General features: G+C 56.5%; 1 protein-coding gene across 1 annotated transcript; it reads left to right on the forward strand.

Annotated features, from left to right (window-relative positions):
* Positions 1-13,295: 13,295 nt before the first annotated feature.
* On the forward strand, positions 13,296-26,907 carry MEX3A (mex-3 RNA binding family member A). Its single transcript, XM_021532198.2, has 2 exons — positions 13,296-13,787; positions 24,584-26,907. The coding sequence occupies exons 1-2, from the start codon at positions 13,319-13,321 to the stop codon at positions 25,687-25,689; spliced, it is 1,575 nt and encodes a 524-aa protein (XP_021387873.1). The 5' UTR covers positions 13,296-13,318; the 3' UTR covers positions 25,690-26,907.
* Positions 26,908-27,363: the final 456 nt, after the last annotated feature.

The raw sequence follows: 27,363 nt of genomic DNA on the forward strand, positions 1-27,363 counted from the left end.
TCCCTTCCTGTCCCGTGCCACCCCTCAGCACGGGTCCCTGGCCTGGCCTCAGAGCCTGGCACCGAAGGCACAAGCCTGGATGGATTTTTACAGGCACGGCGCCAGTCCTGAGTGACTGCTGCTCCTCAGGGAGGCAGAGCCAATGCTCCCGAGCTCCCGAGCTCCCATTCATGGCTGCCTCCTCCCAAGGGGGGCAGGACAGAAGCCATCCCTGGCCGGGTCACTGCCACCAGGGCTTGTCCCCTGGCACGGGCACCGGGGGACCCAGGGGAGAACAACCACGCCTTGACCCAGCAGGGGCACCCAGCCCGTGCCTCCCTCAGGCACCCCGCGCTGCCCGGCTCTCCCTCCAGGCTCTCTGCCAACAGCAGAGAGGGGGAAAAGCTTCCCGGCCAGCAGAGAGGCCTGGAGAGCTGGGCAGGAGACACCGTGCTGCCACCAGCATCCCCGGGAGAACGGGAGTCAAAAACCCACTGGGGGACTGGGCAGGAGGCACCGTGCTGCCACCAGCATCCCCGGGGGAACGGGAGTCAAAAACCAGCTGGGAGAGCCGGGCAGGAGGCACCGTGCTGCCACCAGCATCCTCGGGAGTCAAAAACCCACTGGAGGACTGGGCAGGAGCCACCGTGCTGCCACCAGCATCCTCGGGAGTCAAAAACCCACTGGGGGAGCCGGGCAGGAGCCACCGTGCTGCCACCAGCATCCCCGGGAGAGCGGGAGTCAAAAACCCACTGGGGGACTGGGCAGGAGCCACCGTGCTGCCACCAGCATCCCCGGGAGTCAGAAACCTGCTGGGGGACCAGGCAGGAGGCACCGTGCTGCCACCAGCATCCCCGGGGGAATGGGAGTCAGAAACCAGCTGGGGGTGCCAGCACAGAGCCAGGGGACGGGCATGGAGATGAGCACAGCACCCCGAGCCAGAGAGCACTGAGAGGACACACAGGCCATGGGACATGGGGACAGTGTCCCTGAGCAGGACACACAGGCCATGGGACAATGTCCCTGAGCAGGACACACAGGCCATGGGACATGGGGACAGTGTCCCTGAGCAGGACACACAGGCCATGGGACAGGACACAGTGCCCTGAGCAGGACACACAGGCCATAGGACATGGGGACAGTGTCCCTGAGCAGGACACACAGGCCATGACACAGTGCCCTGAGCAGGACACACAGGCCATGGGACAATGTCCCTGAGCAGGACACACAGGCCATGGGACATGACACAGTGCCCTGAGCAGGACACACAGGCCATGGGACATGGGGACAGTGTCCCTGAGCAGGACACACAGGCCATGGGAGACATGGGATGGATGCAAGCAGCAGCTCGTGCATCCCGGCCTCTCTGCACAGAATGCCCTGGACACACAGCCAGGCTCCTGGCTCCCTGCTTCTGGGATGGACCCACAGTTCTTCCTCCTCCCGGTGCCCTCCCAGCCCATGGCACAGCCCTGCCATCCTCCCCGAGCAGAAAACGCCTCTCTTGCCCCTGCTGGCACTTGCTGGCGCCGGGAGCTCGTTGCTGGCACGGCAGAGTGCCAGGAGGTCTGGAGGGGAGCAGGGGCAGGCTGAGCTCAGGCCTTGGGCTGATGGCAGCACCTCCCTGCCTGGGGAGCCGCGGGGCAGTGCCGGGGCTGCTCCGGTTTCCAGAAACAAGATCTCCAGGGAGGCTGCTGGCTCGAGCACCAACTGGCAGACGTGGCGAGCAGGGTGGTGGGGACGGCCTGGCAGCGAGGTGCTGCTGCTCTGCTGCACCACAGTGCTGCCAGTCACAGGACTATCACCTTTGGAGCATCCCAAAGGACATGGGGAGACAGGAATGAATACTGGGATTTGGGTGTGGCTTCAGCCAGATGGTGCCCTGCACGTGCCTGCTGGTACTGGCTCTGTGGCTGCTCAGGGAAGGGAACAGGCCAGGCACGGCCCAAGGTGCTCCCTGCATCTCCTGGCAGTGGGGTCAGGAACAGGGCCCCATGTTCCTGGAAGGGCGGGATGGGCCTCAGACAGCTGGGGGGGGTCTTTGCCCAAATGCTGAATTCTTGCCATGTGCAGGGAACTCCTGCCTGCACTCACCCACCCTCTCCGAGGCAAACCCAGGGTGGAATTTGAGGCAGGAGCAGGGTAACACCTGGGATCAGCATTGCTGCCCTGGGTGCTATCCCCTCTCCTAACCCACAGCCTCCTCCTTTGGCATGGCACAGGGACAGGGTGACACTGTCCTGAGCCACCTCCCTGCCCCGCGACGCTGAAACTAAGGAGTGGGAGGCTTCAGCCACTGTAGGGTGCAGTGGGGGTCTCCTGGATTTGCCAAAGCAGGACCACCAGCTGCTCTGTGCTCCATAAGGGGGTCTGAGCCCACGGCAGCCCTGAGTGGTGAGACACCACGGCTGGGGCTGTGGAAGCCTCAGGAATTGCCTCCCAATCCCCTTCTCCTTTCCCTGCTGGCTGAGGGAACATGACAAACCCAGGGCCCCTGTGCCCCACGCGTGGCCGGGACTTGGGCAGCTGCCGGGAAGCAGAAGATGTCCCCACAGCCGAGGCATCCCGGCATTTTGGGAAGTGTGCAAGCAGCCTGCAGCTCACGCTCGGATTTACACCCCCGGCATGGCCCTTTGCTGCCTGCCGAGGATCCGGCCCTTGGGGCAGGCTCCGAAATGATCCCAAGCCCCCCTGCTTCGTTATTAAATCAAATCCATCTGGCCTCGACCACGGACGGTTGTTATTCGAGATCCCTCTCCTAGAGGAGCTGGGATTAGCTCCGGGCATGGGGGATTCTCCCTCCCTCCCTCTCTCCCACCGCTCCCAGCCCTCCTGCCTCTCTCTTTTGTGTTTCTTCACTTCTGGAGGAGCAGGGGGAGGCGAGGACAGCTTTTGTGCAGCGCTGGCTGCAGGGGTGTCCCCGCAGGACCGCGGTGCCACCGCGCTCCCGGTGGGTCCCGTCAGGACATACCTGCACCCCCCACCCACACCAGGGCAGCCAGAACCCCCCGAACCCCGGCAATGCCACATCTGGCACGGGGGTGACAGTGACTCCAGGCTTTGTCCCAGCCACCTGCCACCCCCATTTTTGACCCCAAGCAGCCGAGAGCTGCTGGGAGCTGCTCTCCCCGGGGCCGTGCAGGGCTGAGCAGGGTAATCCCCTCTCCCAGCCCCACAGAACCCACTGCCCCAGGAGGGCAGGGTGAACTGGAATGGTGAGGGATGTGCTACTGTGGAGCAAATGCTTTTAGCTTTACAGCAAGTGCCTCGAGTGCTGCTGCTTGCCCGGGTGTCACTGCTGGTGTTCCTTAAGGCTGCAGCTCCCAAACCCCCATTGAGGAGCTGCTGGATTGATGATTTGGCTTTTGGAACCTTCATGAAGATGATGGATTTCCACTGCTCTGACAACACAGAAAGCAGTAGGCAAATTAATTGGTGATGACCTGCCAGCAGGAGGCAGAGGCAGGGCACCCAGCCAGCGTGGGGATGTGTGTCTGCTCCTGGTGCAACCCCTGGGGCCACCTGGACCAGCAAGGATAAGGTGACAGCATGTCTGGCTCCAGCCCTCCAGGGACTCCTTTAGGTTGGGCAGATGGAGCCGTGGTCCCCATGGGCTCTCCAGTGCTGGGCCTTGTGTTGTGGCTGGCAGCAATTAGTGTTCCAGCTTGTTTTGGAGTGATCACTGGGTAGGGGCTCTCCCTGAGCAGTGCTGGGCTCAGAACCTGCCCTGAGAGACCGCTCCTGGCTGAGCTTGGCCTTGGCCTCTTGCACCTCCTCTGCTGCAAACTCCTCTTGCAAGGACACAGCCCAACACGCAGGCACCTCCACCACGGACAGGGTACACGGTCCCCAGCAAATGACACCCCCAGGAGCTGTGTATGGGAGAAGTGACAGTGGCAGTGTGGGGTGAAGGCCAGCAGGGCAGTGTCAGAGGGATGTGATGGGTCAGAGGCCAACTTTAAACCTGGGTTCAGTGTTTAAACCCCTTTAGTGTGTCAATCTGCAAAGCAGCATGCACCTTCCCAGCCTTGGCAAACCTTCACCACACCCCAGGAGCAACAGCATCACCCCCTGCATTTCCCTCTCACCACAGGGATACCTGGAGCAGAGCCTGCAGACAGCCTGGACTGGGAAGTGGCACCTGAGCATCCTGGATGGTCCTTCCATCGCCCCTGGAATCACTGCAGCACCTGACAAGGCTCAGAGCTTCCCTGCACTCCAGCAGCAGCCCCCAACTCACTGCAGACATCCTGCAGCCAGCTCTGCTGGACTTCAGCCTGGCTTCCAAGAACTGCTCCTTCTGCAGCTGACTGGAAAACATAAAAGGAGACAAGGCACTTTCTGAGGGAGCACTGGAGTCCGGGCAATCAGCAGTGTGGGAATTGACAGCTTCACTCCTGGGTCACACCGAGCTACAAACATTACCACACCTGCTCTGCTCCCCTGGGGCATCTGCAGCATTTAGGCACGAAGCCTGCATCCCGCAGGAACTTTGTAATGCACAAGGGACTCCCCAGTGGCAGGGATGGTGCTCTCATCTTTCCTGGATGGCTCTGCTGGTGCCATCTCCTCGGGGACCAAAGCACAGCCCCCTTCATCACCCAGCCCTGTGGTAGGCTGCCAGCCCGTTGGGGAAGAGATGGGAAAATGTCCACTTGATGTGCCTGAAAAGCAGCACACATCTCCCTGTTGCTATGGAAACACTGCTTTTAAAGCAAATTAATAATAATAATTAACACGATCTATTAAATAATGGTAATAAAAGCATTAGTAATGACTTGTAATTGGTAAAGTACTTGGAATAATATACACTCACCCTGTGACCTGCTCCCAGCTCGGAACTGGAGCTGGGGGCAGCATCTCCCACCCGCAGGGGAGTCCTGGGTGAGGGCGAGTGCCCTCTGCCTTCAGTACTGTACAGGCAGGAGCTTAGTGGGATTCAGGGAAGGATCAGACTTTTATCTGGATAATGAGGATGTCTAGACTGATAAGAAGAAGGGGTAAATTGGCTCAGGGCCTTATTCTGCCTTGCCGTGTGCTTGGCACAGCAGCACGTGGTGGTGGTGGTGCCTGGGCAAAACTGAAGTGGGTTGAGACCAGGAGTCTACACCAGGCTAGAAAAGACCTTGTTCCTCCCAGTTGTTAACTGAAAAATCAGAGTACTTCCAGGACTGTTAACCCCTGGGAGGCAGAGGTGAAAAGAACTCTGAGAAACTTTTAATGTGCTCGAATTCAGCCTGAATAAGAGAAGGCTCCAGGGAGACCTTAGAGCTGCTTCCAGTGCCTAAAGGAGCTCCAACAGAGCTGGAGAGGGGCTTTGGACAAGGGTCTGAAGGGACAAGACGAGGGGGAATGGCTTCCCACTGCCAGAGGGCAGGGTTAGATGGGACATTGGGAGGAAATTGTTCCCTGTGAGGGAGGTGAAACCCTGGCACAGGATGCCCAGAGAAGCTGTGGCTGCCCCTGGATCCCTGGAGGTGTTGAAGGCCAGGTTGGACAAGGCTTGGAACAACCTGGGATAGTCCCTGCCCATGGCAGGGGCTGGGACAAGATGAGCTTTAAGTTCCCTTAGCACTTGGTTGCAGCCAAGGGGATGGGGCAGCCACAGCTTCTCTGGCTCCCTCTGCTCTGTGTCTCACACATCGGGTCCTTGTGTCTCACTCATCCCTACACCACCAAAAGCAGTGTCCAGAGCAGAGCAGTGCAAGGCTGAGCCCAGAGCCATGATGAAACACCCTCTTTTCAAGCTGTGAGATGCTTCCAAAAGGATCTGGAACTGCAGAGAGAAAATCAATGCAAAGACCTGACAGCATCACCTGCTTGTTTGTGCCCAAAGTCCCTGTGCTGACAAGGTCTTCTGTGCACGGCAGAGCAAGGACCTGCTCTCTCAGAATCGCTCAGCATTCCCGCAGGAGCCTGCCCAGACAGGCAGAGCTGGGATGTGAACACCTGGGAAAACCTGGCCCTCGCTTTGGCTGCTGGCCTGAGACTGAACTCTTTGGAAAAGCAGGTCCCCACTGTCCCTGCTGTGCTTCTGGAGAGGCATCAGCCACCCCTGGGCTGGCATAAGCAAGTGCAAAACAGCTAAAAAAGGGCCGAGATGTGCTCCTTAGGCTTTTCCCAGCAAGGTGTGACGCCCAGGCTGCTGGGCCGTGCAGGATGCAGGAGCAGCATTAGGATTGCAGCACCTGCGTGGCTCAGGCTCCATCCCAGCCCGAGCACCCGGCAGCAACTTCCACCATGAGCCTAAAATTAGCACCGACAGGAAGAGCTCTGGAGCACGACAGGATGATTAGAGCCTCCCTGGAAAGGAGGCATCACCTGCAACGTAATGACTTTCCTCATCTCTGTCAAAATGTGCAACAGCCCTTGTGGAATATGATGGGGAAAAGTGAGGCAGTGAGATAGGGGAAGGTGCTTCTGCACAAAATTGGAGTGATAGCACTTGTCCAGAGAAGAAAAAACAGGATGCTGGCTCTCTGGACTACGCCCTGGACCTGCTGCATGACTTCAATCAAATTGCTTAGAAAGACACAAAAGACTTAAGGATCGTGCATGCCGACTCCACCCGAGATTTATAAACAGCAAGAAAACACCCAGAGAAAATGTAAAAGAATCTCTTTCACATGTATTTAACTGTATATGTTGTGTGAATAATCAGTGTCACTCTTCTCCAGCACCAAATCCATGCTTCAAAACTCTTTGTTGGCCTTCTTCGGCTAAAAATAGCCAACACCACCCACATCCATGTTCCTGAAAGAATGGGATGTCATTGGGCATCACCCCTCCTATAAACTTGCTCTGTTTTCATTTAAAATAACTCATAACTAGAAAGAGCATTAAAAGTGGGTGCACTGAGCCTCCAAGTGGGAAGATGCGACTGTGCTGAGGGAGCTCGTGTGTAGCTCACAGAAATGCCAGTGCCACTCTTGTTGCACCTAGTACAAGCTGGTTTGACTCCATGACTCACATTCCTGTCTTGAAGCTGAAATCATAGAATCATAGAATCATGGGATGATTAGTGTTGGACACAGCCTTAAAGCTCATCAAGTTCCATGGCAGGGACACCTCCTGCTATCCCAGGTTGCTCCAAGCCCTGTCCAACCTGGCCTTGAGCACTTCCAGGGATGGGGCAGCCACAGCTGCTCTGGGCACCCTGTGCCAGTGTTTCACCTCCCTCACAGGGAAGAATTTCCTCTTAATACCTAATGTAAACCTCCCCTCTTTTTGGTTTGAAATTTCCCTTTGTCCTCGGAACATGGCCCATCCCTCTCTCTCAGGTGGCCCCTTACAGAGGGGTTCATTTGTCAGGATAACAGGAGAGAGGCAAGTCCCTTGGATGAAGAACTGCTTCCCTTCCAGATCTCCTGGACAGAAATATGTGCACATGCGCTGCACAGCTTGACAAGGAACGTGCAGCGAATCCAACACATCCTGGACGTGTTGGATTTGCTGGGCACACATGGACCATCTGGCCAACACATGGGCCTCGGGCTTGACATGTCCAGGAAGCATCTGACTGATGGTGGACGCACCGGGCGGGCAGAGGGAGCACACGCAGGGACCCAGCCCCACTGGCACCGCGGTGGAGGTGGGCGCGATGCTCACAGAGCTGATCCGCGGCCCTGCCGGCATTCCTGGGCTGATTTCTGGAGATTCAGACACAGGTAAGTGCCAAAACCTCAATGTGCCCCTGGACAAAATTCAAAAGAGGACGTACCCAAGGAAACACGTGGTGATTCTGATGTTCTATAAATTGAAATCGGGAATTATCTGCTTGCAGAGGATGGGATTCCAACGGGAGGAAAACGTGTTCCTTGGAAAATGAGCAGAATGTATAAGCAGCAGGAATGAGGGGAGAGCGTGACCTTGAAATTGAACACCCCCTTTTGATCCCAGACCTAAAATTATCCAGATTTCAGTAGAAGTTTCTACAGCAATCTTAGTTCAGTTTTTAAAAACAAACCCCTCATGACTAGAAGTCCAAACCCTCCACGTTATGAACACAACCAAGTCTGCCAAGGGTGCAGCACCCGCGATCCCAGCGCCAGATTGTTCCTGTAGCTTAGCACCCATCTGCAGCCAATATGCTGAGCTCTTAACAAAATTGAGGGGTTTTAAAGCCTGGTCTTCTGGGCCTGATCCCATGGACCTGGGCTCACCAAAACCAATGGACTTCAAGGAGCTTTGGATCAGGCTTTGCGCTAATTTACTTATCTCATAGAACAGCTTAATTAACAAATGTTTGCAAAGCACTTCAGGATCCTTCCACGGACAGTGAGACTCCTCTTGCTGCCAGTCCCACTGACAAAGCAAAGAGGTTTAAAGTCAACAGGCAGCAGATGAATTGTACAGACACAGATGGGGATGGAGGGACATCCCGGGTGGATCAGCCACCATGGAGTCCCCCCTGAACCGTGTCCTACAGGGAATGGCCAGCACGTGGGCTCAGAGTGGAAGGGAGCCCTTACAGCTTCCCAGCATTTGGGATGCTTCTATTTCATGTGCAGCTGAGCTGTTCTTGAAAAGATTTGTGCAGGGACAGGGAGAGGATGTCTCAAAGCACTCGTGGCGATGGTATCCCAGCTTGAGCTTTCTACCTCAGGATAGTCTATGATTCTATGCAAGAAGAAAATGAAGAAAAGCCTAAAAAAGGTGTCCTGGTTCCAAGCAGGTGTTTGCTCCCCCTGTCCTCCCCACCACCAGCTCATCCCCTCAGTCTATGGGATGTGGGATGCTTCCACAGCATTAAACCTTTCCTAGCAGCTGCCACCTTTCCTCCAGACTTGGGTCATGTCGGTGGCAAAGGGATGCAGCACTGGGAAGTGCCAAATTCGGCTTAACACTGATGACACAAATTCATCCAGAAAGTTTCTCTCTGCGTTAGCTCTTGATGGTGACTCTAAGTCGCTGTTTTGCCTAAGGACAGGCTGCTGGCACCTCCTCAGTCAATGTCAGCTTTATTCCTGCCTCCCACAGAACTTTCTGTCACCAGCCCTGGTGCCCGGCCACCCCTCCCCGATGGCTCTGGCACCGGCAGTAGCTGCAGTTTGCAGTTTTTCCCTTTTCTTTGATTGTTCTGCAGCCTTCTGCCTCGGGAAGGGGCACGTGATGCCGCTGCCTGATCCCAACCTCTCTGCTTTGAGGGCTCCACCACCGTCCCTGGCTCTAATTAATACTCTTTTTTCCCCCTGACAGTAATTCAGCAATGTGGACTTTAAAACATTTGTAAATACCCGCTTTTTAACTAGAAACACTGCGTTTCTGCCAAAACCTCGGCAAGGGTGCTCGCTGAGTGGATATAACTGTGCAGAGACTACACCCATGGTGAAATCCTCACTTGCAATCCAGCACTACCTGCCCCCCAAAAATAACCTTTTACCTCTCTATCCAGGGAGTTGGGAATGATCCAGCCCTCAACAGCTCCGTGATGTGAGCCCCTCTGACCTACTCCAGCTCATGGAGCTGGCTCAGGCCACCTGGCAGAGCTAACTTTAACCTGAATTACTCCTGAAATCCAGCTTCCCCAGAGGCAGCGATGCCAGACGGGAGGTAAGATCATTCCCAAGCAGCTGCTATCACTGGGAAGAGGATCAAAGTCTTGGTTGTAGCCCAGCTACGCCCCCAAAATATTGTATGAACTGAGAGATGCTGCTATCAGGGACCCATCAGGATTAGTCACTGCCTATGTTGCCAATTCCTGTGATTTTTCTAGGAGCGTTTCTGGTTGCCTTAAATTCCCAGCTCTGTGAGTCATGTGAATCTGTGCGAGTATGAATTTTTTGTTTTTTTAAAGTAAGTTTCTAGACCTTGTGGCTGTGCAGAATAGCAAGGTGATGTAACCAGAGTGAAATCTGACAGCCCCGGGAGAAGGCAAATGAAAAGGAACTCAATTTTCAATTTTTTTTTTTTTTCCTTTGAGTCACACAAACTTTTTAGTCAGTTTGGTGATTTCAGGGCCTGGCTCATGCTGCTGGAATGCTCAGAGCTGGATGTCCACAGTTTCCCCCTTTTTTTCCTTTCGCTTTCTGATTTCCAGGGGAACTTTCTTCTCCTGAGACCTCCGTGACAGAACTTAAAATGGAGGTGGAAGCAAAACCATGTCCCTAAAATGACGTGCTGCCTCCAGAGCAGGCATTGCTACCAGCTTCACGCATGGGCTCCAACCTGGACGAGTGAAAAGTCCATAATTTACAGGGCAGAAGACCACAGTTCCCACCACCAGCACGTGGGCGTGCACACAATCCTCACCCGCACCGGGAGCACCCCTGCATGGAGACGTGTGTGCACACAAATGCCTCGGGCACAAACACGTGTGGTTTGTGGGCATGTTTCAGTGTACATAATCCTGTGTGTTTGCACCTGTAACACACACTTACACAGACACACACACGAGTTTCACCTGGTTGTAAAGCGTGGAGTGAGCCACAGCCAGCGGGCGTGTGCAAGGGAACCAGCAGCGTGTGTGTGAACCTCCACGTGCATTAAATGCACATTTTTTGGCCATTTAATGGGGCACACCCAGCCAAGTATCTGTGGTAAAACTTGCCATGGGATGTGTGTGTGCACCCTATGGAGCCACCATCCATCACATCCCAATACAAAGAGACAACTCTTAGAAGAAGGAATATCCCAAACTGCCATGAAAGGAAACATCCCAAACTGCCACTCTCAGGAATCCCATTACTACACAACGGTGAAAAAGGAAATAAAACCTAATTCAGGACACTCTTCTACAGCCATGGCCAAAATGAGCTGCATGAAACACAGCAGTGGGTGGGTTCTCCCACCCTTAGCTTTACTTTTTTCCCTCCTTTTTGTGCACACCTGCAGCACAACCACCACAAGCTCTAACCCACAGCAGCGAGAGGGGATCTGCCCCTCTGGCTAGTGTCCCAGCATCTCCCTGAGTTTGTACCACACATCAGGAAACCTGGATGCCAAAATCAAACTGCGAGCAAAAATTTCCCTTCCCAAAGTGCCTGGGCAAACTCGCAGGGAGAGCTCCAGCAGCACCTTACCGGCTGAGTCAGTGGATGAGCCATCTCCTTGTGCTGGGTGCCCCATCTGCCGAGTTTAGCCGCAGCTGAGACCTTCTGCTGGTAGACCCAGAAAGGGGAGGTGGGGGGAAAGAAAAAACCTTCCTGTAAGGATCGCAGAGAGAGCAAATGCTACAGGATACAGTGGGGGTAGAAAGGTCCAGCCCCGGTGACGAGGCAGCGGTGCCACCACCCCCCAGCCCTCGCCGCAGCCGCTGCCATCGCCGGAGCCGCAGCGCGATGTGGCTCGGCGGGAGCCTCGCATCCCTCTGCATTGTCCCCCTCCAGTGCGAGCTCCGGCAATCTCATTTCATGGGAGACATCTGGTTTGATTCAAAGAGAAGAAAGGGGCGAGGGGAGAACCGCGCGCTCACACGCTCACCGCCCAGCCCGGCTGGCTGGGAGCTGGGGAGCGATTGTCAGCGCTTCCCTCCGCGCGGAATCCTCATTTCAATGAGAAAGGCCAGCCCAGGGAGCAGGGCTGTCCCACGGCCCCCCCAGCATTCCCCGTCCGCAGGAGGGGGCTTTGCTGGGGCACGGAGCCAAGGGTGGGGAGCTGAGCCCCAGCAGCCTCACCAAGCCTCGCCGTGCCTGGAACCACTACAAGGCCTTGGGGGGCTGGGGGGCTCCCCCTGCTTGTTCTCCATAATTCCCAGACCTGGTGGACATGCAATATTGTCCCTCAAATGCTTGTGGCTGTGTCAGGGGTCTTCCCACTGCAAGACCGAAGTGCTCATGTTTGTGGGGAACCCTTTTGGAAGGCCATGCCCTCCTTCACAAGGACGAAGCAGTGAGCTCCTTGTCCATTGTGGGGGGGGGGTCCTGCCCCATTGTGCCACCATTCACCCCGCTGCCCCTGGTGCCCTGCTAGCTGTACCCAAGGTGTCCCTGCTGAGCCACCTCTCCTCCCAGTGAGCCCTGCTGTGCCTGTGGGTCTCTGGATGGATCCCAGCCCTGGACACCTCTGCAGCACCCCTCACGAGTGGGTAGCAACAGGTCCCCACGCAAAGCCTCCTTTGCCATTGACCCCTCCACAGTGGGGGGCACATGGTGGGCCCACACACAGGCCCCTTCCACTCATGACCTTCCATGCTGGGTGCACCCTGGGTCCTCTCACAGACCCTTCATTCCTGCGATCCCTCTCTGCCAGGGGTGTGCACAGTGAGTCACTCATGGAACCCAGAGTGGGACCCCATGGAGCCCCAACACCCGTGTCTCCGTGGGTCCCCATGCAGCCCCTACACCCACCCGCTGCATGGTGGGTCCCCAGGGAGCCTCCTCCTCGTGTGACACAGGGAATCCCACTGCAGCCTGCTCCACCCATGGCACAGTGGTCCCACCACAGTCCCTTCCACCCATGGCACGGCTGATCTCCTTCCATCATCCTCCAGCCGTGGCACAGCACCTTCCCACGCAGTCCCCTCCACCCGTTCACTGCACGGCTGGTCCCCTCACACCTCTGTCACCCGTGTCACAGCGTGTACCCCCACCCCACGTCACGGCATGTCCCTCTGCAGCCCCTCCACCGGTGACATGGTGGATCCTCCTGCATTCCCCTCCGCTGGTGGCACCGCGTGGTCCCCCTGCAGCCCCTACACCCGTGACACAGTGCGTGCCCCTACAGCCCCTCCGCACAATGTGTCTCCCCACAGCGACGCCCCCTCCGTGTCCCGGGCGGTCCCCCGCAGCACACTCCACCCGTGTCACCGTGGGTGCCGTGCAGCCTCTCCACTCGTGTCACCGTGGGTCCCCTGGAGCCCCCTCACCGTGTCCCCCCACATCTCGCATCCAGTCGTGTCACCGTGGGTCCCCACATCCCCCTCCCGGTGTCCCATCCCGCCCGCTCCCGCCGGCTCCGCTCGCCGCCGCCCCGGTCCCGCCGCCCCGGTGCCCGCCGCCGCGGGCGGGGGTGTGCCGCCGCCGGACTACATCCCCCATCAGCCCGCGGGCCGGGCCGCTCCCGCAGCGCCCAGCCGCCTTCAAACAAAAGAGTTTCCCCCCGCGGGGCCGCGCTCCGCTCCGCGCCCCCCGCACCCCCCGCACCCCCCGGCGGCGGCGGCCGGGGGCGGGGGCGTCGGCGGGGGGACCGCGGTGGAGGCGGCGGGCGCGGGGCTCGGGTTACACGGGAAAGGGGCTTGGCCAGGCGGGGGGCGGGGGGCGGAGGGTCCTTTTCTCTCTCTCGTTCTCTCTCTCTGCCTTTTTTTTTCCCTTCTCCCTCCCGAGCTCTTTGTGTCCCCCCCCTCCCCTCCTCTCGCCCCCCCCCCCCCAGCCCCCAGCCCCCTCCCAAGCCTTTGTTAGCCATGCCTAGCCTGGTAGTCCCAGGGATAATGGAAAGGAACGGGGGTTTCGGCGATTTAGGCTGTTTCGGTGGGAGCGGCAAAGACAGAGCGCTGCTTGAGGATGACCGGGCGCTGCAGCTCGCCCTGGACCAGCTCTGCCTGCTGGGGCTAGGCGAGCCTTCCTCCTCCTCCTCCTCCTCGGCCGTGGTGCTGGTGGAGGACAGCAACAACAACAACAATAACCCGCCGCCGCCGCCGCCGCAGCAGCCCCCGCCGCCGCCGCCGCCGCCGCAGCAGCCGCCGCCGCCGCCGCCGCCGCCGCCCCCGGCGGCCCCGAAGGGCTCGGCGGCGCCCAGCGCCGGGGCGGCGGAGCCCAAGTTGTGCGCGCTCTACAAGGAGGCCGAGCTGCGGCTCAAGAGCAGCTCCAACACCACCGAGTGCGTCCCGGTGCCCAGCTCCGAGCACGTGGCCGAGATCGTGGGACGGCAAGGTGAGCGCCGGGCCCCCGGTACCCCCGATCTCCCCCGGTGTCGCCGCTCGCCGGCCCCGGGACACTCCCCCGCGGCCGGGGGGCCCCGCCGCCGCCCCCGCCGCTCCCTCCCGCCCATTGTTCGGGGCCGGGGCCGCTCGGCCCCGCCGGGGACAAAGCCCGGGGCTCCCGGGCCGTGGGCGGGTGGCCGCGCTGCCGGCACGGAGGTTTTTGGGCAGGGTGGGATGGGGGGATCTGCGGGAACGCTGCGGGGGCTTGTCCGGCCGCCGGCACCGGAGCCCCGCGCGCCGCTCGCCGGTTCTGCCAAAGAGCAGATCTCGACCGCGCTCTCCTTAAGAAAAAAACTGGGAATAAGGCGGGGGAAGGGCGGGGGTGCGGGCTGAGCCCGGCCCCGCGCTCGGAGTGCCCCTTTGTTGGCCGGGCGGAGGGGGTGTGGTGGTGCCGGGCTCGGTCCGAGCGGCCGGTGAGCGGCTGGGAGCCGAGCTCCTCCCGCCGCCCCGGGAGCGGGGGGACCCCGGAGCGGGGGGACCCCGGAGCGGGACCCGCCGTCCCGCGTGGGCCCCCCGCAGCCGCTGCCCGCGCGCCGCCACAGTGATGCTTTTGTTCTCACGGCTCCGTTCGGAGCGAGGTGGAATGGAGGAGGGCTTTAAAAAAAATTACATATATATATATCTATATATATATATATATATCTCCATACCACACCCACTCTTAAGTCACCCCTCGCCCACCCCCACCACTCCCGGGTGTGCGGTGCGGGGCCCCGCGCCTCCCGTGGGCACTGCGGGAGTCGGGGCACGGCGCTGGTGAGAGAAGTTTTGTGTCGCTACAGAGAAAAAAAAATAATAATAGTGCGGCTAAGTGTTGGGCTTTTTTTTTTTTCTTTCTTTCTTTCTCTGAACAAGTAACTTGACGCTCTGGAAGTGCGATGGGCAGAGCCTGCGGCTCCATGGGCAGATGCTCCCCTGTGGGTTGGGATGGAAGGGCCTGAGCAGAGGGTTTGTGGTGGGATCCGGGGGGTGATGACCCCCAGTGCCCCGAGAAGGGCTGAGGTGGGCAAGGGGAAGCCACGGGGAGAGGGGCACAAATGGCTCCTTGCTGGACATCTCTGACGCTAGGGCGTGCGGTTGGAACAATGGGGCCTGCGGAGGCTCTGCTTGCTCCCAGCCCTGGAGCAAGGGTCCCGTTCCCACGGACCGGCCCCGCTTCTCCGGGATGGAGAGTGGGCAGGAGTCCGGGGGGGGCTGACCTCCCCAAAACTTGGGGCGTCTGCAGCCGAGGGAAGCGCTCTTGCTCTGGCGTTCGCACTGGGATGGGGGCCCCTCACTGGGGAGATGGGCAGGAAGGGGTGAAGGTCTGGCCCAGGAGATGCCACTGGCCCTGATCCCGATCCTCCCTGTGCTGCCCTCGCTGCCGGGAGTGGAGCACGGGCAGACACGGCGGGGCTCAGCACCAACTCTGCGCTGCTGTGTGTGAGGGCATGGAGAATCAGGCCCCCTTTGTTTAATAAAGTTGGGAAAGAGGATTCGGCAGGCGGAACCAAGGGGAAATGTGCCAGGGCTGTTTTCTTCCAGGATCTCACTGCTGCCCCAGACTCCTGAGAAGGGGGTGTGTTTCGATGCGTTCAGAACGCAGCACGTGCCTGTTGTGTCCAGAGCGATGGAGAGGAACGTGGAGACCTGGATTTTTTCCACCATTTTTTGTGTGTGTGAGGCTTTTCCCGCATCTGGGAAACTGAAATGTCAGTGTGCTGGAGCTGGGGGGATGCAGCTGTGCCTGTGCTCCTTTGGCTGGTGGGGCAGATGGTGCAGCCTGTGCCCCATCATGGGGGTGGGGGGACAGATCCTGTGCTGGGGATTCCTTCAGCACAGTCCCTGTAGCTACGGCTCTTCACTCCAGCAGAGATCGTGGCCCACACTTGTTTCTGAAGGCCTGTAGGAATGTCTCCACTGTTTCCTGTGCCTTGTTTTTGTGTAGAAGGCCGGATTAAGAGGGTCTGGATCTGGGTGTGGGGCTCCCAGGGCATTGATTCCTGGGCTCTCATGGATGCCTGACCAGGAATCCCAGAATCCCAGATTGTCATCCCTTGGTAGTACCGCTCCTGTGGCGGATGGTTTTCTAGGAATATAATTGTTTTATGGGTACCTGTGAACAGGGTAATAAACATCTTGAAAGAGGGAGAGGGGGAAAAAAGTAATCATGAAATAAAGATTATTTCACAGCTTTACTTGGTAACAGGGTTTAGCTTTTTCTTCAACTCATTTATTTTCTGAAGAAACATACTATCCCTTCAGATTATTTTATAATAATGTCAACCATCTATGAAAGTGTTCCTCACAGACAGGCATGGATATGAGAGGCCTGGATCTGGGCACGGCGGCCCTGGTGCACACACTTGACCATGGGAATTCCACCTGCTATCAGGCCACCCCTCACTTTGCCAAAGGAGTGAAAAGGCACTTAAGTGTAAATAAGGCTCAATCCCGATATATTTTTATTGGAATGTCTGTAAGGCTGGCTTGTGAAGAGGTGCAATCGTGGCAGAGGGGGTGGCTTCACTGCGAGCCAGAGATGCTGCAGGAACTCAACCTGAGCTTGGCAGCTCCTGCTTTCCCCAGGAGCTGTGAACGTGCCCTGGAGGAGCCAATCGCCTGCTGGAAACCTTGCTCCAGTTTGCGCTGGGGCTGCTTTGTGCGCTGAATTTGAGCAGCACGGCCACGAGCCCGCCAGCCTGGGGGACTGGCTGGGATGAGGTGGTGGGCTGTGGAAAGGGGGGTTGGTGGGAATTGTCCAGGCAGGCTCCTCCACACCGTGCCCCAGGGTCAGTGGCAAAGAGTTGGGTGGCTGGTGGGATGTGCCAAGGGCTGCTTTGCAAACCGGAGGGCAGGAAACTGGAAAAGGAAGAATGAGGGGATGGAGTCACAAGAATCCCTTTGACTGGTGCCTAGGACCCTTGGGCATGGTTGGAGGTGGAGCCATGACCTCCACCCCTGTCCTGCTGTTGCAGTGAGGGGCAGGGGTGAGTCTCTGCCTTCCCCTGGCATCTGTGGGAACTCCAGCTGTGCTGAGTTTGGGCAGCTGAACCTCCTGCGTGTGCTCCCTGGTTCTGGAGCCAGGCCAGGCCTGTGTGGCACACCAGGGTGCTTGGTGACTCTTGTATTTCTCCTCCCAGCTCGTGTTGTGGGTGTCCTGCCTGTGCTGGCTCTCACGGCCATGCCGATTAAATTGTGAAGACAAAGCACCGGAGGGGTTTGCAGGAGGTTTTTTAGGAGATGGTGGGACATCAAGGGATGTGGGTTGAGAAGGGGTGTGGGTGCTGGGAGGAATGGAGAGTGTCTGAAGGGCATTATGTTTTGGTTGTGCAGACAGTGAAATTAGGAAGGGGCAGAAATCGTCAGTCGTTGCCGTTCTTCCCTAGAAGTGACCCGAGGTGGGTGTGGATTAGCAGAATCAAGATTTGTATCCAACTTTTCTGCCCGCTCCCACAGACAGGCTGGGCTTCTGTCAGTGGAGCCAGGGGAGAGGCTGAAGGGCACATTTAGGGCCAGATGTTGTGGTTAGGGAGACATGGTGCTGGTTCTTTGTGTGTCTGGTGTGTGCAGGTGTCGGGAGAAGGTGTGGGGTTGCTTTGGCTTCATGCTGCGCCCACTGCCAGATAAGACTTTCCCCGTAAGGGTTTTTGGACTCTCTAAGGATTTTTGGCCCTTCTAAGGGTTCTTGGTCTCATCACAGTAATAGCATCCATTGTCACCTGTACTCACAGAAACCCTTTGATGCAGCACCTCCCAGCCTGCTCCAACCAGCCTGTTGTCACCAGGAATGAGATTATGCCAGAGAGGATCTTAACATAAATTGCTCTTTCTTAGCAAGGCGAAGTCAAATAACAAGAGGCTCCACTAAACCCAGGTGATTGGGTTCTTTGTGTAGCTCCAAACATGCTCCAATGCTTTCAGCATTTAAAAATAGTCCGAGGAAAGCCTTTTCCATTGAGGAAGTCTGATGATGGCAGCTCCCCCACCCACCCTGTGGAGGTGGATGTATGTACAGCATCCGAGGAGCAGCGAGGGGAGCAGATCTTCTCGTCTCCTTGCTTCGCCGAAATCTTGGCTCGAAAGCCGCCCGATCTGGTGGGGTCTGAGGACAACCTCCGCACGCTGCTCTGGCAGCTCGGGATGGGCCTTAAAGGGAGAGAGATTGCAGTCGGTGTCGGGTTGTTACAAAGTGTTAATGAGAATCGGTCGGAATTTACACCAGGGAAAAGTGCGGAGCGGGATCGACTTTGTGCCGTTTGTGGTGGAGGTGGGAGGAGAAAACGGGTCTGGGAGAGAGACAAAGGGAATTTTCTAGGGAGACACGCACGCTCCCCCGCGCATCCCAGCGGGCTGGGTGCCGCGCTGACCGAGTGAACCGCAGCGCAGCCGCCCGGAATCTAGGGCAGTGGGAATCTGCTGCCATTGGGTGGGGGCCCCGCCTTTGTCTGGCAGCCCCCTCCCCGCGCCCCCGCCGCTCGCCGTGCCCTGCCCGGCTCCGCTCGGCTCCGCTCGGCTCCGGCGCGGCCGCGCGGGATCGTGCCGTGCGGGCACACCCACTCCACGCCAGGCATCGCTGCCGGGGCTGGGGCTTCCCCTTCCCAACTTTCCAGGCGGTGATTGTCTGCGGCGCTTTTGGGTGTTTTGGTGGGCTTTTTTTTTTTTTTTTCCTTTGTTGTGGTGTTTTTTTTTTTTTTCCATAAACAACTTTCATCGCAATGTGAAAAAGCGTAAAATCGCCGCGCTGGAACAAGGCAGTTGCTGGTTTTCCTGGCATGGTGTGTTGGGTGGTGTTTTTCCCCTTCTTGTAAACACAACTTGCATCATCAGGACAATAAACCCTCCGTGCCAAGAGATTTAGTTGGTTGGTTGTGGTCCTTTTGTGTGCGTTTGTGTTTTTTGACACCACTTTCATCAGGTCTTCAATGCAGCAAAACCTTACCCCACAGGCCGTCAGGAGGGTTTATTTGTGAAGTTCTTTGTGTGCTTGTCTTTTAACAAGGCTTTCATGTTAACGGGGAAAAGAATGCCCCACCTTACCCGAGGTAGCTGAGGGTTGTTTATTTTATGATCCTCTTCAATTTTATGACTACAATAGAAAAAAAGACCAAGTTCTAATTTGCCCTTAGACCCTCTTGCACCCCACTAGCAGTGCCAGAAGGGTCTGCGTGGGGTATTTGCAGGTGTAATTGTAATTTGTATCTGTGCAGTGTAGCGGTGCCTTGCCATAAATGAGAAGAGGGATAAAAAGCTTTTGTCTGTAGCGATTACTTTGTATCTGATGAAAACAAGAAATATCAGGACCTGGAATGATTTGTGGGGTGTGTTTTCCAAAATAAAACCACAACACAGTCAATCAAACAAAAAGATCCAGCTCAGGGTTGGCTCCGGAGCTGTTTGCTGTGGCTGGTACAGCTCCTCTGGTGCTTCCAGGGTCAGGGTCGTGCTCCTGGGCTGGAGGTGCCAGTTGGTGCCCGGTGGGAGCCTCTAGACTGCATCAGTAGCAGAATATACCTGTGCAGGATCTGGCCTTGTGGCAGCACCAATGAGAAGGTCATCAGCAGGTCTAACTCTGAATTTCCACCAGAGTGAAATTATGTGAGGGATCTGCTCGGCACGCACAGCTGTGTGTGATGGCACTGTCCTGGTGGCATTGTCACCCTGGTGCTGTGCTGGGCACATCCCTTCCTGCTCTGATCATCCTCTGCCCGCTGATGGAGCAGCGCCTGGGAGCCTCGGGGCAAACCCTGCTGAGGTCCCGTGCAAACACGCTGGTTTGGGGCTGCTCGGAGGAGAACATTTGGGATGGGTTCGTGCCAAGGAAACGACAGCTAGATCAGATGCATCCAGCACCCTCGTGTCCCTTGTGAGCAGCTGTCTTTGCTGGAGAGGTGAACCAAGCTCCTAGAGCTTTCTCTGTTAATTTTGATGGATTCCTTGCCATGATGCAGGGGAAAGCAGAGAGGAGAAGGTGGCTGTGCATCCAGATCTCCCCCTGACCTCCACCACCCATCTTGGCAATGTCTAGACTCAATTTATTTATATGTTTTCAGCCAGAGATGGCTGCTCTGCGGATTAATTCCAGTTAGCTGACTGGTCTGGGCACCAGAGGCTCTCCACTCCTCCAGGGTTTGGTCCTGTGTGGGAATGTTTGTGATGTATTCTGGTAATTTGCAAACACGTTTACTTTGAGTCAATTGGTAATCAGTGAAATTAAAGAGAAAAAAGGGTAAGGGGAGGAACTGAGCTTATAGCCTCCTTCATGAAATGCTTTGGGATCTGCATTATTGACAAAACCCAGGATAATAGAAGGTAGGCTGTGGAAACACAATGAGAAAGGGCTTAATTCTCTGTTTAATATAAAAATCTAAGTGGCAGGGATCCGTCAGGGATCGACACGCTGATGTCTGTGCTCTGTCATAACGAGGAGAACATACACCAAGTTATATATTGGTGCTGCTTTCATGGGTCTCTTTCTTCCCTTAGCTTCATTTTGACACCACCTGCTAGGCAATTCCTTCCCTTCCACCTCCCTCCCCTTTGAACAGTCCCCTGAGTGAAATGCTTTGTTACATGGTGTTTTCAAATTTCAGTTATGCAGGAAGGGAAAGTGTCAAAAAAACACCCCATGCAGGACAAATTTTGTTTGGAATAAGCACATCGGGGTGTGCTGCCCATCTGGCTGGGATGTCATGGGCCACGTCCTGATCCAGATGTGCTCCATCAGAAAAAGGTGATCTCAAAGCAGGCTCAGCCCCTTTTTAGTGTGCAGAGCGGTCAGGCATGGGGCTGAGATGGGCCCGGAGCCTTGGCACTAAGTGAGTAAATCACATTTAAGCCCAGCCTGGTTTTAGCTGATGTAAACCAGAGCAGCGCCCCTGGAAGTTGTGGAGCTCTCTGGATTTGGGCTGCTGATGGTTTGGCCATTGTCTGTGCCAGTTCAGAGCTGCTGGAGGCCGGGGCCACTGAGCCCGCTGGGCTTGCTGGAGTTGGTCTAATTTCCTAGGAGGTGATTTTCTCCCGTTTTTAAGCACAGGATCTCCATCTGTCTGTCTCCACAAAGCTGGCTTTCCCGTCTGCAGGCCTGCACAGAGATCCTCCCTCCTCCTCCCCCCCTTCTCACACCACCGACTGCACCACGCGTCCTTTTGTCCGCTCCAGATCCTCCTTCCCCTCCCTCTTGCCATGCTCTCTCCTTGCCCACCTTCCTTTTGCCGTTTTGGGGTGTCTTGGCTTTGCTCCCACACACCTCATTCTCCTCTCTTGGAGGAATCGGGGTGTGCCCCTCCCTCAATTTCCACCACCTTTGCTCCATCCCTAACTCCCTTCCACTGCTCCAGCTCCCGTAACGCGCTTACATTTGCCCTCATTCATGTGTATTCCTTGCCACTGCTCCCTTCCATCTGTCCCCAGCATGGAGCCCCCGTCCTTTGTCACCGCTCTGCCTGCCTGACCCTCCCTGTCGGCTCGGCGATTGTTTCCTGTCCTGCCGGGCTCAGATCCCTCTCCCCCACTCGGCTCAGAGCAGCGTGGAGCCCAATCCCAGCCGTGCCTCACGCCTGCCCGGGGTCCTTTCTGCACAGGAGAGCGAGCCCGGCGCTCCAGAGGCAGAGCGCGGGTCACTGCGGAATTCCACGGCGCTCCCGCAGCCTGGGGTGATGCATGGGGAGGCTTTTGCAGCTTGATGCTTGCTGTGAGCACCCCTGTCTCTCCATGTGATGCTCTGGTGATATCCCTGGGGAAATGGTGGCATCTCGGTTAATCTTCCTAAGATGGAATCTCCCTCTTTGGAGAGGGAGTGAGCAGCACAGGAGGGGGCAGGGAAATGTCTGCCAGCGGTGGGTCAGGGACAGCCCACCCTGCCGTGGGTGCCAGAGGGCATGGGCGACCTCTCAGGGTTTTATCCAGCTCTCCTTGGGATGAACCTTTATTATGGATTTTGCCTGCCTGGGTTTATCCTATAGTTGAGCTGTGCCTGGCTCCATGAGGTCCTGTCCTTTGAGTTTCCGGAGAATTAATAGCACACCACTGGGTGACCGCTGGTCCACATGGGCTGTTTGAAACTTTGCTAAACAAAGCATCACAAATGTACCTCATGGTGCAAACTCTGGGGAGTAATCCATGAGCTACACTGGATTTGGCAGGGGGTAGATTTGGTTTGGATTTGGGGATTTTCCCAGATCTTTCTTTGTGCCAGATCTGGCATATCCGTTCCCCAGGAACATGGAATTCCTGTTTCAGAGATGGGTTTATTGCAGCAGTGCTATGATGTGGAGCTAAGAGGAAACTTTGCAGGAGCACAAGGCAGGAGACAGTTATTCCTGCTCCAGAAATGGGAAATGAGGCGCTGGGACCTGAGGTGGCTCTGAGGAGTTAAAAATCACAGTGGGAGTTGACAGTGAAGTTCTGATTTACCAGCATGTGTCCTGTGCTGTGCCATGCCCGGTGCCTGTGTGGTGCCTGGTGTCCGTGCAGTGCTGTGCTCAGTGCCTGTGAGGTGCCATGCCCAGTGCCTGTGCACTGCTGTGCCCAGTGCCTGTGCAGTGTCCGTGCCATGCCCAGTGCCTGTGCACTGCTGTGCCAATTGCCCGTGCAGTGCCCATGCAGTGCCCAGTGCCTGTGCAGTGCCCGTGCCATGCCCAGTGCCCATGCCGTACCTGTGCAGTGCTGTGCCCATGCCGTGCCCAGTGCCCGTGCCATGCCCAGTGCCTGTGCAGTGCCCGTGCCGTGCCCGTGCCATGTCCAGTGCCCATGCCATGCCTGTGCAGTGCCTGTGCAGTGCCCATGCCATGCCATGCCTGTGCAGTGCCTGTGCAGTGCCCATGCTGTGCCGTGCCTGTGCAGTGCTGTGCCCGTGCCATGCCCGGTGCCAGCGCTGGCCGGGCTGAGCGGGCTCCACGCTGGGCACTGCTGGATGCACCTGTGAGCCCAGGGAGTCCCAGCTGCCAGCTCTGGTGGCACCAGGCCGTTTCCATCACCACAGGTGGGGGCTTCGGTTCCTGCCGATGATACGGGGTGCTGGGATCGCTGCTCTCCAGGGAGCACCCTGATGTCACCAGCCTGTGTCTCACACGGGGAGCTGTGGCAGCGCTGAGCTCCCAGCCTGAGAGATGCTGTTATTTATCAGGATCTCTATAAATAATAATGTTCCAGCCCAGGAGCTGAGGAATCTGCATTTGGTGGTTGCAGAGGCATCGTTTGCAGGTCATTGTGCGTTGAAACGTGGTGTCAGTGGAGTGTGTGGAGGAAAACCTGCTGGTGCTAGGTAGAGGAGTACAGGAGATGGTCTTTTCTGGGCAGAGAAGGTGGGGTAGGAGGTGCTGGGGGATCTCACAGAAATCCCAGTGCTGTGTCCTCATCCTCTGGTGCTGTGAGCCCTGCATCAGACACCCAGATCCTCGGGAAACCGCAGCAAAGTGCTCACCTCACTTCATCTGCATGGGAGAACCACAGGTTTTAACTTTTCTTTGAGATCTGAGCTCAGAGCACACCTCCTGCAGAGGAACCCCCAGCCTGCACTGGAGCTTGGTGCCAGGCTTCAGAAATGCCTCAGGGCACCAAGTGAGGCTTTTTGGGAGAGGGGTTTGAGGGGCAGGACAGCAGCAAGGAGGGGGTCCAGGAGTAGTTTAGAGAATTGTGCCACATCTGTAAAAACTCTTAGTTGCTTGATGGCATCCTGGTGTCATCTGGAAACCTGAAGCCAATCAGCTGCATCAAGACCCTCCAAAACATCATTTTGGAAGACAAAACACACTGGAAAGTCTTTTGCCCTTTTTGGGAAAGCAGAAGGCTGTTTTCTGAGCTATGAGGAGCTGGGGGAATGGGCTTGGTCGGTTCTAGGGTTTGGGGAATGCGTTCAATGGGCTCTGGGATGTGGATACTGGTACCAAAAGCACTGCTTGGCGGTGATCTCGAGAGAGGGCTGAGCACCTGGAGCAGGAGCCTTTGCACAGCCTGATCTGGGGCTCACGGGAGGGCAGCCCTGCCCCATTTCTTCCTGTTTCAGCCCCAAAGCAAATCCTGCCTCCTGCTGCCCCCGGCCATCTAGCTCTGCTGGCATTTGCACTCCTGCCATATCTGCAGTGGGGAGGCCCAAACTGCTGCATCTCTGCAACTCCCCTCCAGGCTTGTCCCCCTGAAGTTCACAGCATTCACCCTAAAACCTCCTCAGTAGTACCAAAATCCTCTGGCTCTCTGGAGGGCGACTCCCCCTGGGAGCTGGCACAGGGTGGCCAAGGGGCTCCACATTGGCCATCCAGGCTGTGGGACTGGCATCCCTCTGTTCTCCTGTGACCCCCAGGCTGCTCCATGCATTGCCCCTGTCCCCAGAGCCCAAGGATGACCATTGTCTCTGGGGGGCCACCCCGGGGCTCTGGGGACAGCCTCTGTCACAGAAAGCACTGACACCCGGGGTGGGTCCCCCGTTTCTCCGCGGTGTTGGGGTGTGTGGAAGGGAGATCTTAGGGATGACTGCTGAGGGAAGGCAGTCGGGGGCATGGTGTGGTGAGGTGCAGCACACGAAATGGTGATCCCCATTGTGGGGGATAAGGGAGCACGGCACTCCTGAGGGAGGGAGTCTCTGGGCATGGTGAGGGGGGACCTCCCTCTGGGTTAGGGGGGGTAGGGCCTTTCCCTTGTTCCACGTCCCGCGCAGTGGCTGCCAGGTGGCACAGGAGATTGTGGCTGCTCAGCCCAGTGTCCTGCAGAGCAGGGCGAGCGGCGGGACATCCCCGTTAACTGCTGTGCCTTCTTCTCTCTCTTCCCAAGGCTGCAAGATCAAAGCCCTGCGGGCAAAGACCAACACCTACATCAAGACCCCGGTGCGGGGGGAGGAGCCGGTCTTCATGGTGACGGGGCGGCGGGAGGACGTGGCCATGGCCCGGCGGGAGATCATCTCGGCGGCCGAGCACTTCTCCATGATCAGGGCCTCCCGCAACAAGGCGGGCACCACCTTCGGCAGCGCGCCCACCCTGCCGGGGCAGGTCACCATCCGGGTGCGCGTGCCCTACCGCGTGGTGGGGCTGGTGGTGGGCCCCAAGGGAGCCACCATCAAGCGGATCCAGCAGCAGACCAACACCTACATCATCACGCCCAGCCGAGACCGGGACCCCGTCTTCGAGATCACCGGCGCGCCGGGCAACGTGGAGCGCGCCCGGGAGGAGATCGAGACTCACATCGCCGTGAGGACGGGCAAGATTCTGGAGTACAACAACGAGAACGACTTCCTCTCCAGCAGCCCTGACTCCGGCATGGAGAACCGCTACTCAGAGGCTTGGCGGGTCCACACGCCAGCGCCGGGCTGCAAGCCCCTCTCCACCTTCCGCCAGAACAGCCTGGGCTGCATCGGCGACTGCTCTGTTGACCCCGTCTACGAGACCCCCCGGCTGAACGACCAAAACGACTTCAATTACGGTTACCTCTTCCCCAACTACGGCGTGAACAAGCAGGATTTGTACTACGGCGTGCCGGAGTCAGGGGCCCCGATGTGGGCCGGGCAGGAGAACACCAACCCCGTCTCGGTGCTCTTCTCGAAGCAGCAGCGCTCCAGCAGCACCGGCGCCATCCACCCCAACTCGCACCGCTCGCCGTCCTCCTCCATCCCGGAGCCCGGCCTCTCGGGGCTGCCGCGGCGGTCGCAGGGGGAGCCGCTGCAGGGCTTTTCCAAGCTGGGCACGCCCGCCGCTGCCCGGACGTCGGTGGCCAGCAGCCGCGAGTGCATGGTGTGCTTCGAGAGCGAGGTCACGGCCGCGCTGGTGCCCTGCGGCCACAACCTCTTCTGCATGGAGTGTGCCGTGAGGATCTGCGAGAGGACTGATCCCGAGTGCCCCGTCTGCCACGCCGCAGCCACTCAGGCCATTAGAATATTTTCCTAAAGAGACAGAGCAGGGCGTTGGGGGGGTGGGGGTAGGAAGGGAGAGTGGGGGGGGTCCATGAGAGAAAAATGATGATGATAATAATAATAATAATGATAATAATAATAATAATGATAATAATAATGATGATGACATCTGAAGAACAAAAAAAATGAATGAAAGAATAAATTAATTTAAAGAAGAAGAAGAAGAAAAAGAAGAAAAGAAATTATTTTACAAGCAATGTATGTTATTTTTTAAAAAAAATAAGTGAATAATAAAATTAAAGTGAATAGCAAAGCCAGAAATTTTGAAGGGCGAACAATGCTCCAGCCTGCAATGTCTTTTGTAAACCAAGTACTCAGAACGCACACTCGGATCTCGCAAGCAAAGCAGTTTAGTTCAGTTTTTTTTGGTGGTGAGATTGGGACTTCTTGGTGATGACCAAGCCAGGCCACCTGGATCGACTGGGGAGGGAGCAGGGATGCAGGGAGGGCCCTGCCAGCCTTTCTCCAGCCACCTTCAACCTTTGTCTTGGCCTGAAGCCCCCACTCTCCTCCCCCCAGGGTTGTCGGCCCAACTGGGAGCTCAGAAAGAAACAACAGAAAGAAAGGAAAACGGATGACAGGGATTTAGAAGAACAAGAAAGAAACCATCAACCTCTGGGAACCTGTTAGAACGAGGGCACAACTGTATTACCTCAAAGATTTAAACAAAAAAAAAAAATCACAGCTAAAGAACTTTTATTGTTTTCCTTTTTTTCTAAAAAAAACCCAAACAAAAAACACAAAAAAAAGAAAATCAAAAAAAGAAGGTGAAGAAATAAAAACGACGCCAGTGAAACTGAAGAAGGTTTGGAAGAACCTATTGGGATCACACCAGGCGACGAGCATTTATTTTGTTATTCTGAGCCACCGTGGAGTCTGGAACTTTGTTCTTTTTTCCTTATCCAAGCAGGGATTTGTTCATCAGTCCAATCAGGAGTCACTAACAGGGTATTTCCAAAGCATTCCCGAGTTCCCGTCCATGGGGGGAGTGCATCGACTTCCACGTTTCCGTAGGTCACTCTTCATTCTTTCCTCCAAGTGATGCCAGCTGCAGCTACACACACCACACACACACACAGAGAACATTGTGCTTTTCTTTTCTTAAAAAACATACCTATTGCACCAAAACCTAAGAGAGACGATCATGCAATACAGGCAATGAGCCCATATGAAACCAACATGCATCCCAACAGAGAGCAAAAAAAACCCCCGAGTTTATAGAGATAATTTTGTTGTCGTCGTTTTTAAACTGGACCAAAACTTTTGTTACCCAAACCAAGTAGGGGAAAAAAAAAAAAACAAAAAAGAAGAAAAAGTATTTCTTTATGGACCAAAACCTCTTCAGCTGTCCTTTTCCTGGATCTTCCTGAGGTTGGCCACTTTTATATATTATATTTTTTTCAGAACGAAACAAAACAGAAAAAAAATTGCCTTGTTGAACATCCTTTAATCATTTCAAGACTCCTGGTTTTGTTAAATGAAATACTTTGAAACCATTGGGAAGTGGGAAAGGATGGGCTTCAGATCTGGCTCCCGTGCCAACGCATGCAAGGTGCAGGCCAGCACCTTCGCTCCATCAGGTTTGTTCAGCTGGTCTGTGGATGCCAAAATGCTGTGATGTTAAAAATGTGTTGGATTGACCTATTGA

Source organism: Lonchura striata, chromosome 33, assembly GCF_046129695.1.
Source record: "Lonchura striata isolate bLonStr1 chromosome 33, bLonStr1.mat, whole genome shotgun sequence".
In the NCBI taxonomy this organism is placed as follows: Eukaryota; Metazoa; Chordata; class Aves; order Passeriformes; family Estrildidae; genus Lonchura; species Lonchura striata.

Bases quoted from the DNA above. Each gene is read 5' to 3' on its own strand.
- MEX3A (XM_021532198.2), top strand. From the start codon at position 13,319: ATGCCTAGCCTGGTAGTCCCAGGGATAATGGAAAGGAACGGGGGTTTC. The intron at 13,788-24,583 runs GTGAGCGCCGGG...TCTCTTCCCAAG, and splicing joins CGAGATCGTGGGACGGCAAG to GCTGCAAGATCAAAGCCCTG.